The 14,776-nt window shown below is 39.0% G+C and overlaps 2 protein-coding genes across 2 annotated transcripts; both read left to right on the top strand.

The window, feature by feature from the left end:
- The first annotated feature begins 332 nt into the window (after nucleotides 1–332).
- Nucleotides 333–1,106, top strand: LOC137034724 (C-X-C motif chemokine 11-6-like). The gene is made up of 4 exons (XM_067407871.1): nucleotides 333–418; nucleotides 521–647; nucleotides 751–837; nucleotides 982–1,106. The coding sequence occupies exons 1-4, from the start codon at nucleotides 361–363 to the stop codon at nucleotides 1,073–1,075; spliced, it is 366 nt and encodes a 121-aa protein (XP_067263972.1). The 5' UTR covers nucleotides 333–360; the 3' UTR covers nucleotides 1,076–1,106.
- A 5,724-nt stretch (nucleotides 1,107–6,830) lies between these two features.
- LOC137034684 (C-X-C motif chemokine 11-6-like) lies at nucleotides 6,831–7,595 on the top strand. The gene is made up of 4 exons (XM_067407808.1): nucleotides 6,831–6,916; nucleotides 7,019–7,145; nucleotides 7,240–7,326; nucleotides 7,471–7,595. Exons 1-4 carry the CDS (start codon nucleotides 6,859–6,861, stop codon nucleotides 7,562–7,564), a joined length of 366 nt encoding a protein of 121 aa, XP_067263909.1. The 5' UTR covers nucleotides 6,831–6,858; the 3' UTR covers nucleotides 7,565–7,595.
- Nucleotides 7,596–14,776: the final 7,181 nt, after the last annotated feature.

Raw genomic sequence — 14,776 nt, 5'->3', positions numbered from 1 at the left:
AATGTGATGTGCTTAGAGAAACAGCCAATAAAAACAAAACATAAGTAACATCAATATTTCAGTCTAATTAAACAATATTTACTTCCTCTTTCCTGGAAAATTCAGCTCATAGTGCCTTAAATCAAAGCTTTTCTTCAAGATGGTTTAGGAGATGCTTCAGAGAAATCACAATAAAAAGAGAAAAGGGAAAGGAAGCTGGAGAAATGAAACCAAAAAACAAAAAAAAACAAAAAACAAAAAAAACAGAACAAAAACTGAGGGGAAACCCCTGATCCTAGAGTATTTAAATGAGCTCTGAAGGCCTTTCAGTCATAATCTCACTGACACAGACAAGCACAGTTCATCAAGAACAAGAAGACAATGAAGACTATTGCAGCTTTTGTTCTTCTTGCCTGCCTGATCGCTGTAGGAGTGAAAGGTGAGATTTATTTAGTTCTAGATCAAGATCATTCAGCATGTTGTATCTTTTGTTATGGTTATGTTCTGCAGCTAACAGACTATAATGAAATATCTTTTCCAGGGCAGGGAATGTCTTCGAAGGGCAGGTGCTTCTGTGCAGACAAAGGTGCAAACGTGGTTTTAGTGAAGAACATTGAGAAGGTTGAAATCATCCCTCCAAGTCCATCTTGTCGCAAACATGAGATTATGTAAGTATAGCCTACATTTGTATGCATTAATTTATTTAAATATTCATCAACTCTACAAACTATCCTGAGTAAGTTTTAACTCACTGATTTTGTTGTTTCACAGTGTCACTCTGAAGAATGGTGCAGGAAGGAAATGCATGAATCCAGAGTCAAAATTCACTCAAAATATCATAAAGGCTCTTGAGAAGAGGTGAGAATATCTGTTTAAATGTATTTATTCATCCTTCACATTTTAAATACAAGGACACAAACTCCTCTGGCAAACAGAGACACATGACAATTAACTAAATGAACTAATACAATTATATTCAATGAACTTTTTCTGATTTTAAAGGAGCCAGCAGTCTGTGCACCACAGTACAACTGTCACTGCGCCACAGAAGAACATCCTGACATCAACATCATCAGCACCAACATCCTTCAAATGACTTCATAGTTGGAGTTCAATGAAAAATAAACAACTAAAAATATTTAAAACATTTGCTAATGCATATGATGATTAAATTATTGTTATTATTATTAACACTGAGTTGTAAAATAGTCTTTTTTTCCACAAACATATTTTCATAAGAGCACTGAACAATGTGTCATATGTACAGTCTTTTTATAATTTGATGTATGATTTTATTTTCATTGTCTACAAAGAAGTGTCAAATAAAGCTTTGTTTATGAATTACATCTTCTGACCTCTTTCAGAGTAGTTCTTGCATTCTGAGATTCTGAGTAAAAATGCACATCACACTACATTTATGATAAGCAATAGTGCCACTGGCATCACTAAAACATCACAAAACTCAATAAAGCTTCAAGATTATTATGACTGTAAACAGTGCTTCACAAATACATTTTAAGTTGAATAGTTTAGACTAAATTGACTGGACAAAATGTTCCTGTCTCAGTTATAAGCTGCTTTATGTCTGATCTGGCTGGTAGAAAGACTTTCATCAGTACAAACTAATGTAGATTTATTCAGTCATGTTAAATAATATTTGACATGAATAAATAAATTTAGATAATTCTACATGAAGGGGAGATTGAAGATGTATTAACTGTTAATTTTCGATTTCTTTGTTATTTAACACCAACAAAATGAGTTGTTCAGCAGTAAACTGTACTAACTGACCTACAGGATCTGATGGATCACTGAACTTTTTTTCTGTAACATTAAATGTGGGCGTTATAAGCTAATTAATAAATGTTATTAGTTAAGATAACACACCTAATGTTAACCATGTCGGGAAAAAGCAGGTGATTGTTATCTGGCAGTTACTTATTATTTTTATGGGTATAAAATAATAATTAGCAGGACAAAACTAATGATAGCTTACTCTAATTACAGCAGTCGATCTCCTATAACGTTAGTTGAACTTGATTTAAAATGGCAAGACCGTTTCTGATGATTTAGAGTTGTTTCTAGTGGCATATTATATTAATTTTATCTACTGAATTTGCTTTCTCAAAAATATTATTGCTCTAGAAACAGAATAGCCTATTACTTTATAGGTAGAATTTTAAATTGTGTATAATATTTATAGTCTATTTAAATACATGAATGATGATGCAGTCGTCTGGGCGGAAGTTTGATACAGCGGCTCCGCCTCCGGTTCCACGGACGATACCTTCTGCGCATGCCCAGGTTGCAAACCTTTTTTTTTTATGACGTTTTTGCGTAACATGTCAGCGCCCATCGTCAGCCATTTTGGCCTCAGTTCATTACAATGGAAGGAAGCGGCGTCACGTCGTCCATCTTTTTTTACAGTCTGTGGTTCTAGATCATTAATTTGATGTTTTGTTTTTAATTGATTCCAATTCAAATACATAGCTTCCTTTTAAAAATAGTTGCCATAGTAACATTCCATGACAGATAAATTCAGTTAACGCAAAGCCCTCCTTTGTCATTTCACTCGGCGGCCATCTTTGAAACGCCTCTCGGGCATCCTGGGCATCATGCAGCTCCAAAGCTGTTTGCCAAGCTTTCGATTAAATTTCATATTTGAAAACACCAATGAAATCTGACAAAAACTGTATCATAATTTTTTTCCCAAACGCTCGAATCATGACAAAAAACTGTATTTTTATGCTGGATCAAGCTAATGCGCATGCGCAGACCTAAATGCGCGTCTCTTGTGCCTCATTTCGGAGGCGCATGTCTGACTGTTTCTATAGAAGCCGGTGCTTCTAACGGCCGCTGCAGTGATGCGATGACTTTACCAGTCGGCGATTGGCTCTTATTTAGAAGGCGGGACTTATGCATGATGCATTAAATCTCCCTGCACCCAAGTTCATGGCATTCTCCAGTTGACCAGAGTTTCTGTAAGGCCGTGTGTCCACCAGAGCGTTTTTTCCAGCTGCTAGCATACTTTTTCAATTGTTTTCAATGGGAGCGTCTTTTTCACGCTCAAGCCCTGGGAGCTCAGCGTTTTTTACTGGTCGCCTCGAGTTGAAGAATGTTGAACTTTGAGTAAAATGCTGCGCTCATCACTGTCACTTTTTAGCCAGCCGTCCAATCAGAGTGGAGGAGGGGCGGGACAAATACAACACCGACCAACTGTCACAACATTCTTGCTGTACAACGACATCAACGAGCAGAGAACGGAACAAAATGGACGAGAAATTAATATTGCTGCTCTCCGAAAATACATAGCAAAGTAATTTCACATTGTGTCAACATTTTAAGTCTGAAACAAATTACCTGCAAAATCAGTTATAAGTAACCTCTATGTAAGTAACAGTGCCGCGGATATTCCGTATCATAGCAACAAAGCGTCTCAACGGAAAAAACCGCTGCGCTGCAGATAGGCGTTTTCAGCTGGCTAAAAACGCTCTGTGCAGCGTTTCCCAAAAGCATCGCAAGCTTAAGTTGATCGTAGCTCCATTGAAACCAATGGAGCTACGATCAACTTAGGCTTACGATGCTTTTGGGAAACGCTGCCCTGGTGGACACACGGCCTTTATTCCGCCATATTGCGCGTTACACTTTCTCCCATTCAAAACAATATGAGTGACACGTCTTGTGTTATTCTATAGTCTTTGGTTAAAGTTAGTACAACACAGAAGGAACTAGATAAAGCCATTCATTTTGTGATCCTCTGTAGAAAGCATTGTCTGTAAGTTTTGTGATTAATTTGTATTCAATTTGTTAAATTTATTATTTATAAAGCTGTGTAATTTCAGCCATTTTAAGAACTACAATGAATTCATATTCACGAGTACACACTTACAAATAATCAGATAGAAAATAGAATGCGTAGTAGTATGCGTATTTGGCGTGCTGTCCGAGGAGAGGGCTCCGAGCTCGGTATTTTGGCCCGAACCCAGATTACTCCCCCCCCCATCCTGGTTAGTATCTGGAAAGTAACCAGTGCAGGTGTGAGGAGACGGGGTGGTGGAGGGATGCTGTCAAACTGTCGAGGAATATGGGTGAGTCGACCGTGTCTAATATATATGCTTTCACTCACGCTGATTGGGTAGATATGTTGATTACTGATTGCTGACAGCTGGCCGAGATGACGTGATGATTAGTCAGATTGTTTGAACGTTGCTCCTCCCGAATTTTGTTAATAAAACATCATTTCACGAGTTCACACTTACAAATAATCAGATAGAAAATAGTATGCGTAGTAGTATGCGTATTTGGCGTGCTGTCCGAGGAGAGGGTTCCGAGCTCGGTATTTTGGCCCGAACCCAGATTACTCCCCCCCCATCCTGGTTAGTATCTGGAAAGTAACCAGTGCAGGTGTGAGGAGATGGGGTGGTGGAGGGATGCTGTCAAACTGTCGAGGAATATGAGTGAGTCGACCGTGTCTAATATATATGCTTTCACTCACGCTGATTGGGTAGATATGTTGATTACTGATTGCTGAAAGCTGGCCGAGATGACGTGATGATTAGTCAGATTATTTGAACGTTGCTCCTCCCGAATTTTGTTAATAAAACATCATTTCACGAGTTCACACTTACAAATAATCAGATAGAAAATAGTATGCGTAATAGTATGCGTATTTGGCGCGCTGTCCGAGGAGAGGGCTCCGAGCTCGGTATTTTGGCCCGAATCCAGATTACTCCCCCCAAAAATTGCAAACCAATGCAGGACAGCAGCCAGAACATTACTGATGACCCCTAAAATTGCCTTGCTTAGGCTGAATGTGCTGCTAGGAGGGTTAGTAAAGGACCGGTAGAGTTATCGTCATATGGATGAAGACATTGGACAGCGTTGAGCTCCTGCGGGAGCCGAGGCGACATCACTGCTGCGGCAGTGGAGGAAATAGCCAGAAGAACTGAGCTCCTGCGGGAGCTGAGGTGACGACACTGCTGCGGCAGTGGAGAAATTGGCTTGAAGAACTGAGCTCCTGCGGGAGCCGAGGCGACATCACTGCTGCGACAGTGGAGAAATTGGCTTGAAGAACTGAGCTCCTGCGGGAGTCGAGGCGACATCACTGCTGCGGCAGTGGAGGAATTAGCCAGAACTGAGCTCATGCGGGAGCCGAGGCGACATCACTGCTGCGGCAGTGGAGAAATAGCCAGAAGACCTGAGCTCCTGCGGGAGCGGAGGTGACAACACTGCTGCGGCAGTGGAGGAATTAGCCAGAACTGAGCTCCTGCGGGAGCCGAGGCGACATCACTGCTGCGGCAGTGGAGAAATTGGCCTGAAGAACTGAGCTCCTGCGGGAGCAGAGGTGACGACACTGCTGCGGCAGTGGAGAAATTTGCTTGAAGAACTGAGCTCCTGCGGGAGCCGAGGCGACATTACTGCTGCGGCAGTGGAGAAATTAGCTTGAAGAACTGAGCTCCTGCGGGAGCCGAGGCGACATCACTGCTGCGGCAGTGGAGAGAACAGCCAGAGGAACGGAGCTCCTGCGGGAGCTGAGGCGACATCACTGCTGCAGCAGTGGAGGAAATAGCCAGAAAAACTGAGCTCCTGCGGGAGCCGAGGCGACATCACTGCTGCGGCAGTGGAGAAGTTGGCCTGAAGAACTGAGCTCCTGCGGGAGCAGAGGTGACATCACTGCTGTGGCAGTGGAGAAGTTGGCCTGAAGAACGGAGCTCCTGTGGGAGCCGAGGTGACAACACTGCTGCGGCAGTGGAGGAATTAGCCAGAACTGAGTTCCTGCGGGAGCCGAGGCGACATCACTGCTGCGGCAATGATAGAAATTTTCCGTTGTATTGGAATGATGGTATTAGTTGAGTTGGATATGGCGGCTTGCAGGTATGTGTGAGAGAACGAGCTGGAGCTGAAACTAACCGATAGGTGTTCGTTGGGCTTTTTTAATATGGAAGCGATTAGATCGGATGTAGTTCTTAAGCTTCCAGTGACCAATTGTTTGTATCTGATGCTGGGAGTGGCCTTTTTGGGTGGCTGTAGTTGCTGCTCCTATGCAGAATGAATTGTAGGGTTCTAGGGGAGGCAGCTTGAAGAATGAAGTTGAGAGAGGTGTCAAGGAGAGTTTTTTGCGGGTGGTTTATGGAAATATCAGCTCAGAATAAGGTACCGGGGTTGAGAATGGGTCCACCTCTGGTGACAACGCTCGGTCGGCCCCTGGAGCCAGGGGAGGGATGAGGAGGTTAGAAAAGAGGGAAACTGAGAAAGGGAGCAGGGAGAACAGGGAGCTATTCTGCCTAAAATCTTACCCTGTCTTACCTTATCAGTAAAGACTGTCGATCTGTTCCACATTAGACAAACGCGTTTAGTTTTTAAGTCTTTAAAGTCAACATGAAACATAAGTTGTGATAGTCTTTTCTTCCCAGTTTGCATGTTAACCCTTACAAAAAAGAAGTATATTTCAAGTTCATTTCCCATCATCCCCCCTGTCAATCACATGCACTCACTCCACCAATCACCTGTTGCCACATACAGCCATGCACACTCCACACTAATCACCACACCCAGCTGATGCGCATTACCTGGACTATAAAGGACTCATACACACACCACCTCACCGCGAAGTCTTGATTCCTAGTGACAATTCTGAACGTTCCTTGTATCCTGTCTGCTTGTGTTTGATCTTGCCTGTTCCTGTTTCTTGACCCGTTGTCAAGAAATTAAACGGGTCAAGAAACATTAAAAATTAAACAAAAAACAAACAAACAAAAAAAACAGAACAAAAACTGAGGGGAAACCCCTGATCCTAGAGTATTTAAATGAGCTCTGAAGGCCTTTCAGTCATAATCTCACTGACACAGACAAGCACAGTTCATCAAGAACAAGAAGACAATGAAGACTATTGCAGCTTTTGTTCTTCTTGCCTGCCTGATCGCTGTAGGAGTGAAAGGTGAGATTTATTTAGTTCTAGATCAAGATCATTCAGCATGTTGTATCTTTTGTTATGGTTATGTTCTGCAGCTAACAGACTATAATGAAATATCTTTTCCAGGGCAGGGAATGTCTTCGAAGGGCAGGTGCTTCTGTGCAGACAAAGGTGCAAACGTGGTTTTAGTGAAGAACATTGAGAAGGTTGAAATCATCCCTCCAAGTCCATCTTGTCGCAAACATGAGATTATGTAAGTATAGCTTTGTATGCATTTATTTAAATATTCATCAACTCTACAAACTATCCTGAGTAAGTTTTAACTCACTGATTTTGTTGTTTCACAGTGTCACTCTGAAGAATGGTGCAGGAAGGAAATGCATGAATCCAGAGTCAAAATTCACTCAAAATATCATAAAGGCTCTTGAGAAGAGGTGAGAATATCTGTTTAAATGTATTTATTCATCCTTCACATTTTAAATACAAAGACACAAACTCCTCTGGCAAACAGAGACACATGACAATTAACTGTATGAATTAATACAATTATATTCAATGAACTTTTTCTGATTTTAAAGGAGCCAGCAGTCTGTGCACCACAGTACAACTGTCACTGCGCCACAGAAGAACATCCTGACATCAACATCATCAGCACCAACATCCTTCAAATGACTTCATAGTTGGAGTTCAATGAAAAATAAACAACTAAAAATATTTAAAACATTTCCTAATGCATATGATGATTAAATTATTATTATTGTTATTATTATTATTCTTGTAAAATAGTCTTTTTTTCCACAAACATATTTTCATAAGAGCACTGAACAATGTGTCATATGTACAGTCTTTTTATAATTTGATGTATGATTTTATTTTCATTGTCTACAAAGAAGTGTCAAATAAAGCTTTGTTTATGAATTACATCTTCTGACCTCTTTCAGAGTAGTTCTTGCATTCTGAGATTCTGAGTAAAAATGCACATCACACTACATTTATGATAAGCAATAGTGCCACTGGCATCACTAAAACATCACAAAACTCAATAAAGCTTCAAGATTATTATGACTGTAAACAGTGCTTCACAAATACATTTTAAGTTGAACAGTTTAGACTAAATTGACTGGACAAAATGTTCCTGTCTCAGTTATAAGCTGCTTTATGTGTGATCTGGCTGGTAGAAAGACTTTTATCAGCGCAAACTAATTAAATAATAGTTTGACATGAATAAATTTAATAATTTAGATAATAAGTCAGGCAGACAGGGGAAATCAAAACTCAATGACAATAAAACAGAACTATATTTTAGCTGTGATATAAGAAGAAGAAGCTGTAAAAACTCTCTTAAACGTGGGAACTTCCAGTCTGGCTGTTTTTAGTTGCCTTTGCCAAATCCTAATCACTAAGAAAATGTTTGAACCAATGAGTCTTTCTTGAAAAAGGGAGAGTGGAGGATGTCTCTCATTCTCTTCTCTATCCTGCAAACAGATCATCATTAGTGATTTAATAGCCTATCTTATATCTGATGATGGTTCACATTTCATCATGTGGAATATGATGAAAAAGGGTGAAAAAAAGAGACTGTACAAATAAACAAAGCAGGTGTTTATTGTTATTTTCATTCATTGTATCATTACAGCGGGCATCGTAGGGCTACTGTAAATTTGCACTTACAGACACTTTGAATAATCTTGTTTTCCATTTGCATTAAGATTATTTTTATTACCACACTGGCAGATATTGATCATTTTACTTAAGTAAAATGCACTTAATTTAGATCCCCCCAGGAAACAAGACTAAATATCTTATATCATTTTCTTATATAGAAAATCCATCTTGATTTAAGAATTTTTAGATATTTGTACTTGAAATAGGACCAAAAAATACTCGGTAAGAAAAGCATTTTTTGCAGCGTGAATAAATGAATGAAAATTTTTTTGAAAATAGGCTCAACTCCCAACTCCCCTAGAGTTAAACAGTTGAGTTTTACCGTTTTTGAATCCATTTAGCCGATCTCCGGGTCTGGCGGTACCACTTTTAGCATAGCTTAGCATAGTTCATTGAATCTGATGAGACCGTTAGCATCTCGCTCAAGTTTAAATGTTCATTTTCTGCCTTTTTGCCATTTAAATATGTGGGGGGAAACAGAATTCGACAGCAAATGTACCCCCACCCACCCCCAAGGAGGAGAATAAAATACATTTCTATTTATATTAAAACATTTACATTTATATTAAAAAATAAATAAATAAAAAGGAAAGAGGACAATTATACACATTTGAATGAAACAGAAAAATAAACAAATGTCTCCATAGAATAACTAAAAATATATATTACAAATCAACAAAGACAAGTGGTGTATTTTTGACAAAATTAAGTAGAGGACCCCAGTTTTTATAAATTTTTTTCAGTGGAATGTCTTAACGCAAACTATTTCAATATATAGAAAAGACAGCAAATCTTCTAACCATGAAAAAGGAGGAGGAAATTTAGAAGACTTCCAGTGAAGGAAAATTTGTCTGCGAGCTATCAATGAGGCAAAGGCAAGAACATTAGCATACTTTTTTGTGTTTTTATTCAAAACCGATGGGACCCCAAAGATAGCGATCAGAGGGCATGGTTCAAGGGAAATATTCAAAACTTTAGAAAAAGTATCAAAAAAGCAATACCAAAAATCTTCCAGCTTTGAACAAGAAAAAAAGATATGGGTATGATCAACAGCAGCCAGAGAACACCTATTGCAAGTGGCATCCACACCCGGAAATAGCTTAATTTGAGGTTTGTAAAATGGATTCTATATGGAAAACCTTAAATTGAATCAGACTTAGTCTGGCGCAGGATGAAGAAGAGTTAACCCTGCCAGCAGCTAATTCCCACCATTCCAAATCCAAACTACGTCCGAGTTCTTCTTCCCACTGATGTTTAAAATGAGAGGATGATGGCAAAACATAAGGAAGAATTAAATTGCATAAAACAGATATAGACCTCTGTTTCTGTATTAAACACTTCTCATATAAAGAAGGTTCAGGCAAGTTTGGAAAAGAGGGACAATGGGAATTAACAAAGTTGCGTGCTTGAAAAAAACTAAACAAATTAGACCGTGGTATGCTGAATCTTTCTGCAAGATCAGGAAAACTCCATTGATAAATAAATCAGAAAAATATATGAGGCCTTTGTTTTTCCATGAAACATAAGCAGAATCTAAGGTTGAAGGAAGAAATAAATGATTCTTGCAGATAGGGCCATAAAGAGAGGAAGCAACAAGTTTAAAATGTTGTCTGAATTGTTTTGAGAAGTACTACTGCATTTGTAGTGAACTTTGAGGGGCGACTGGATAAAGGAGCACATACCAAGGCAGAGAGTGAAGATGAAGAACAGGACTGTGCTTCTAACTTACACCAATCTAAATGGGGAGAATTATACCAGCAGTGAACTTTGCTAATATTTGCTGCCCAGTAATCATAAAATTAGGCAGCGAAAGACCCCCATCTTTTTTATGTCTCTGGAGATATGCCTTGCTTAACCTAGGAGGTCTGCCCTGCCATATATAAATAGAAATAGCCCCATCTAACAATTTAAAGAAGAAAAAAACTGTGAGGGTCTGAAAAAAGAACAAAAACCTGGGTAAAATATTCATTTTAATTGATTTAATTCTACCAAATAGAGTAAGTGGTAGCTTATCCCATCGTTGCAAGTCTAATTTAACTTGCTTGAGCAATTTAGAAAAATGATACTGATATAATGGATCTGGGGAATGTGAAATATTTACTCCCAGGTAACGAAACTTTGTAGAGGATAACTGAAATGGGAACACCCCAGCTGGAATTTGTTTAGCCAAACTATTTACTGGGAAACATTCACTTTTATTTATATCCAGATAAGGATCCAAAGGTGTTAGAAATATGCAACAAATCAGAGACTGAACCGACAGGGTTTGAAACATATAGCAAAATATAGAGTTTTTCAAAGCTATGGAAAAAGAGGTTCTATCGCTAGAGCGAATAATAGTAGAGGACACCCTTGACAAGTACATCTTGTGAGAGGAAAATATTGTGAACTCAAAAAGTTAGTTCTTACACTGGCTACAGGAGCAGTGTACAAAAGACGTGTCCATGATGTAAAAAAAAGGGCCAAAACCAAATCTATCTATAGCAAACAAATACCTACATTCGACCCGGTCAAAAGCCTTTTCTGCATCCAGTGAAATAATCATCTCACTGGATGTAGAGATGGATGGAGAGAAAATTATATTCAGTCGTCGAATATTTGAAGATATTGTCGCCCTCTAATGAAACCGGTCTGGTCTTCAGAGATTATTTTAGGAAGACAGGGATCCAGATGGCAAGCCAGTACCTTAGCTAATAATTTAACATCTGAATTTAACAAACTTATGGGCCTCCAACTACTACATTCATCTGGGTTCTTATCACGCTTAAGTATAAGCGAAATAGAAGCCTGAGTGAGTGTTAAGGGAAGAGAGCCATTGACTAACCAATCATTGTACATGTCTAACAATAAAGGTGCCAGTTGTTTGGCAAACCTTTTGTAGAAATCACTGGGAAAGCCGTCTGGACCTGCTGCCTTACCACTTTGCATAAGCTGAAGACTTTTCAAAATCTCATTTAACTCTAGAGGCCTATCAAGATCATCAGCTACAGCTGAGACCGTCTAAAAAATTACCCATGATGGAGTCATCCCCAGGAGGTTCTGATTTGTAAAGATTTGAATAATAAGAGAAAAAAACATCATTGATACCAGACAGATTTTTAGTTAATGAACCAGAATAATCATAGATCTGAGTAATTAGACGAGAGGCAAGTAGCCCCTTAAGCTGGGATGCCAGTAACCGACCAGCTTTGTCTCCATACTCAAAATAAGTAGCCTTAGTTCTTCGCAGCATAAATTCAGCATTCTTTGTACTGAGCAAATCAAATTCAGTTTTTAACTCCACCTTCTTAGCATGCAGCTCAGGAGTAGGATTATTAAGAAGCTGCCTGTCAACTTCAATGATGGAATTAACCAGGTCTTGTAATTTTTGTTTTCTTTGCTTGTACTTATATGAAATAATATGACCTTGGATAACCACTTTGAATGTTACCCATAATAAAGAAGGAGAAACAGACTCTGACTTATTAGTCTCAATAAATAAATCAATATTAATACTAATGTACTCACATAATTGTTCATCTGATAATAATCCTGAATCAAACCTCCACTGGTTTGTCCTCCATTTAATATGGGTAAAATTCAAGTTTGTGGATGTGGGGCATGATCAGAAATAACTATAGCTGAATATTACGAAAAAATAATCAATACGTGAGTAAGATTGGTGAACACTAGAAAAAAAAAAAGAAAATTCCTTTTTTGATGGGTTAAGATGGCACCATGGATCAACACAACCAATCTGATCCATGAATGCTGACACTGCCTTGGTCATAGCTGTTGAAATTAAATATGTTGACAGGAAGCAAAATTGGTGAGAGAAGACTGACAGGATCTGGAAAATTCCAGAGCCTGGACTCGAACATAGGATTCTTTGTACGCATCTGCACCAGAGGTCAGCGTACTGTGCACAAAGGCATCAGGAAGTGCGAGACTAAGCCAGTTTGATAAATATCAGATACGCATTGGAGGGGGGAACAGAATTCAACGGCGAATATACAGCTGTCGAAATCCGACCGCTGGTCATCCGTTGATGACGCAAGACACACAAGCCAAAGTAGCACGTCTGACTCAAAAAGAATCGAATGAGCCGGTTCAACCAGCTGTCGAAGTTTGCCGAAGATTACAGAGGAGTCTGATGGCACGTGCTAGAAATATGCTTATTAAATACTGCTGTTATTACATAAGATTTTATTAAAACCTGCAAAAACCTTTTTGTCGAGAGATGTTTTTTTTCTACATGCAGATTATATTTTAAGTTGTTAAGCGAAATCAATGAGTTCTATACTTTAGACAAGTAGAACACATCCATGTTTGTGCATCAAACGTTTGTTGTAGTTTCGTATGTAGGCTACTCAATATTTATCAGTCATATAAGATAAAGGATCCGTGAATGAAACTGCGACCACAAACTCCATTAATTTAAGTGAATGAAAGGCAATAATCAGCAATATGCATTCACACAAATAACTTTTTATTTTAATATTTCAATATGCGTTGACACAAATGACTTTATTTGAACCGTTTCATTGAGCCGTACTGTCCGAAAAGAACCGTTTCACGGAAATGAATCGGACTTTGCAACCCCTCACACTGCGAGGATCTGTTTGATTTCCTGAAGCACCACAGAGGCATCCTCAGTGAGGGCATAGCACGACGTAGTCGGCGATCTGACAGAACATGCGAGCACTGGACATAAACAATGTATGAAAATGACACAGAAGAGAAGATATTGTTGAATGAAATCATTATTTTTGTTTGGTTTTTGCACACAAAAAGTATTCTCGTCGCTTCATAACATTAAGTTTGAACTACTGCAGTCACAACGACAGTTTTAAAGATGTCTTTAGTACCTTTCTGGACCTTGAAAGTGGTGGTTAAATTGTTGTCTATGGAGTCATATTTCATCAAAAATATCTTAATTTGTTTTCTGAAGATGAACAAAGGTCTTTCGGGTGTGGAATGACATGAGGGTGAGTAATTATCATTTTTGGGTGAACTAACCTTTTAAGCTCTGAACTGGCAGACAAATCATTCTGACATTCTCCTGCATCAAGCCTTATGAAAAAAAAGAATTACATTTTAGCATACTTTTAAAAAGAGTATCCTACTCATTACCAGAATAATATACTTCAAAAGAATAGTGTGAACTGAATGTAACTCTTAATTGCATCTTATTTACAATTAAATGAAAATGTGTAATAGTTTAAATGTATATTAAACACAATTAGTTGAATTTAGGAGTGCTTTTTGATCCACTTACATAAGACTTAAGTACATCTTTATAAGTAATTTCATAATTAAATATTTAAAGTGTATGTCAATTACACCCGGAGGCAATTGGGAGCCAAGAGCTGATCTTGACCGCAAGCTGAAGTTCCCACAGCAGATCACCATAACCTCCTTTCAGCCAGACATCGTCTGAATTGACTGTGCCACTATGGGAAGACGGCCTGGAGTCTGCTTATGAGAAGAAGGAGAAGTATGCAGACCTTTCAACCGTGTAAACAGAGGCAAGGTGGAATGCTTTCACTTATCCAGTGGAAGTCAGCTGTCGAGGCTTCACTGGAACCTCTACTCAACGAATCCCGAAATCTCTCGGTGTTAGAGGTGCCAGGTTGTCAAAAGCTTTAAAAGATGTGGCAGAGCAAGTGAGCTTCAGGCTCTGGCTCCAGAGAAAAGGGCAAGGTGTGGAAGAGAGAAGGATCCTAAAGGCTGGTTGCAGGGAGCGGTACGGAGACGCCGCTGCCTCTGCTCCACCACCCGGAGCAAAGGAGCAAAACATAAAGGGAGATCAAAGGAGCAAAACATTAACAATGGGTGGCTCCCAGCTGACGACTCTGCAGCCAGCCCAAATGACACTGTCAGGAGTGCGTCAGGCAGAAATACCTGGTTCCTGTCTGTGCAAACAATTTCATAGTTAAATACTTAATGTGTAATGTATTATGTATTTATGGTAAACTACAACAGTGGTAAACGAAAATAGCTGCTGAGCACATTAATTATTCCTCATCTAAGCAAACAAATTGTTTTCATTGCATTAATTATAGTGTAATATTGACACAAGAAATTATGAAATTCCTTCCTCATTCTTGGAAAGGTCAACTTTTTCAGATTTGCTGAGAGAAAGTGTTTCTGAGAAATGAGAGCAGTTCAGATGCTGGACTATAGAAACAAAAACTGAAAAAAAAATCTCAAGGAGGGAAAAACCCTTTTAAGAGGATA

The sequence above is a fragment of the Chanodichthys erythropterus genome, chromosome 13, assembly GCF_024489055.1.
Source record: "Chanodichthys erythropterus isolate Z2021 chromosome 13, ASM2448905v1, whole genome shotgun sequence".
Classification (NCBI taxonomy): Eukaryota; Metazoa; Chordata; class Actinopteri; order Cypriniformes; family Xenocyprididae; genus Chanodichthys; species Chanodichthys erythropterus.
Note: the sequence above shows the minus strand (reverse complement) of the source record. Positions and strands in the feature narration are given on the sequence as shown.

What these genes read in the sequence shown, in the direction of transcription:
- LOC137034684 (XM_067407808.1), top strand. Translation starts at nt 6,859, where the DNA reads ATGAAGACTATTGCAGCTTTTGTTCTTCTTGCCTGCCTGATCGCTGTA. An exon ending in GATCGCTGTAGGAGTGAAAG is followed by an intron (nt 6,917 to 7,018) that starts GTGAGATTTATT and finishes TATCTTTTCCAG; the next exon opens with GGCAGGGAATGTCTTCGAAG. An exon ending in TGTCGCAAACATGAGATTAT is followed by an intron (nt 7,146 to 7,239) that starts GTAAGTATAGCT and finishes GTTGTTTCACAG; the next exon opens with TGTCACTCTGAAGAATGGTG.
- LOC137034724 (XM_067407871.1), top strand. Translation starts at nt 361, where the DNA reads ATGAAGACTATTGCAGCTTTTGTTCTTCTTGCCTGCCTGATCGCTGTA. An exon ending in GATCGCTGTAGGAGTGAAAG is followed by an intron (nt 419 to 520) that starts GTGAGATTTATT and finishes TATCTTTTCCAG; the next exon opens with GGCAGGGAATGTCTTCGAAG. An exon ending in TGTCGCAAACATGAGATTAT is followed by an intron (nt 648 to 750) that starts GTAAGTATAGCC and finishes GTTGTTTCACAG; the next exon opens with TGTCACTCTGAAGAATGGTG.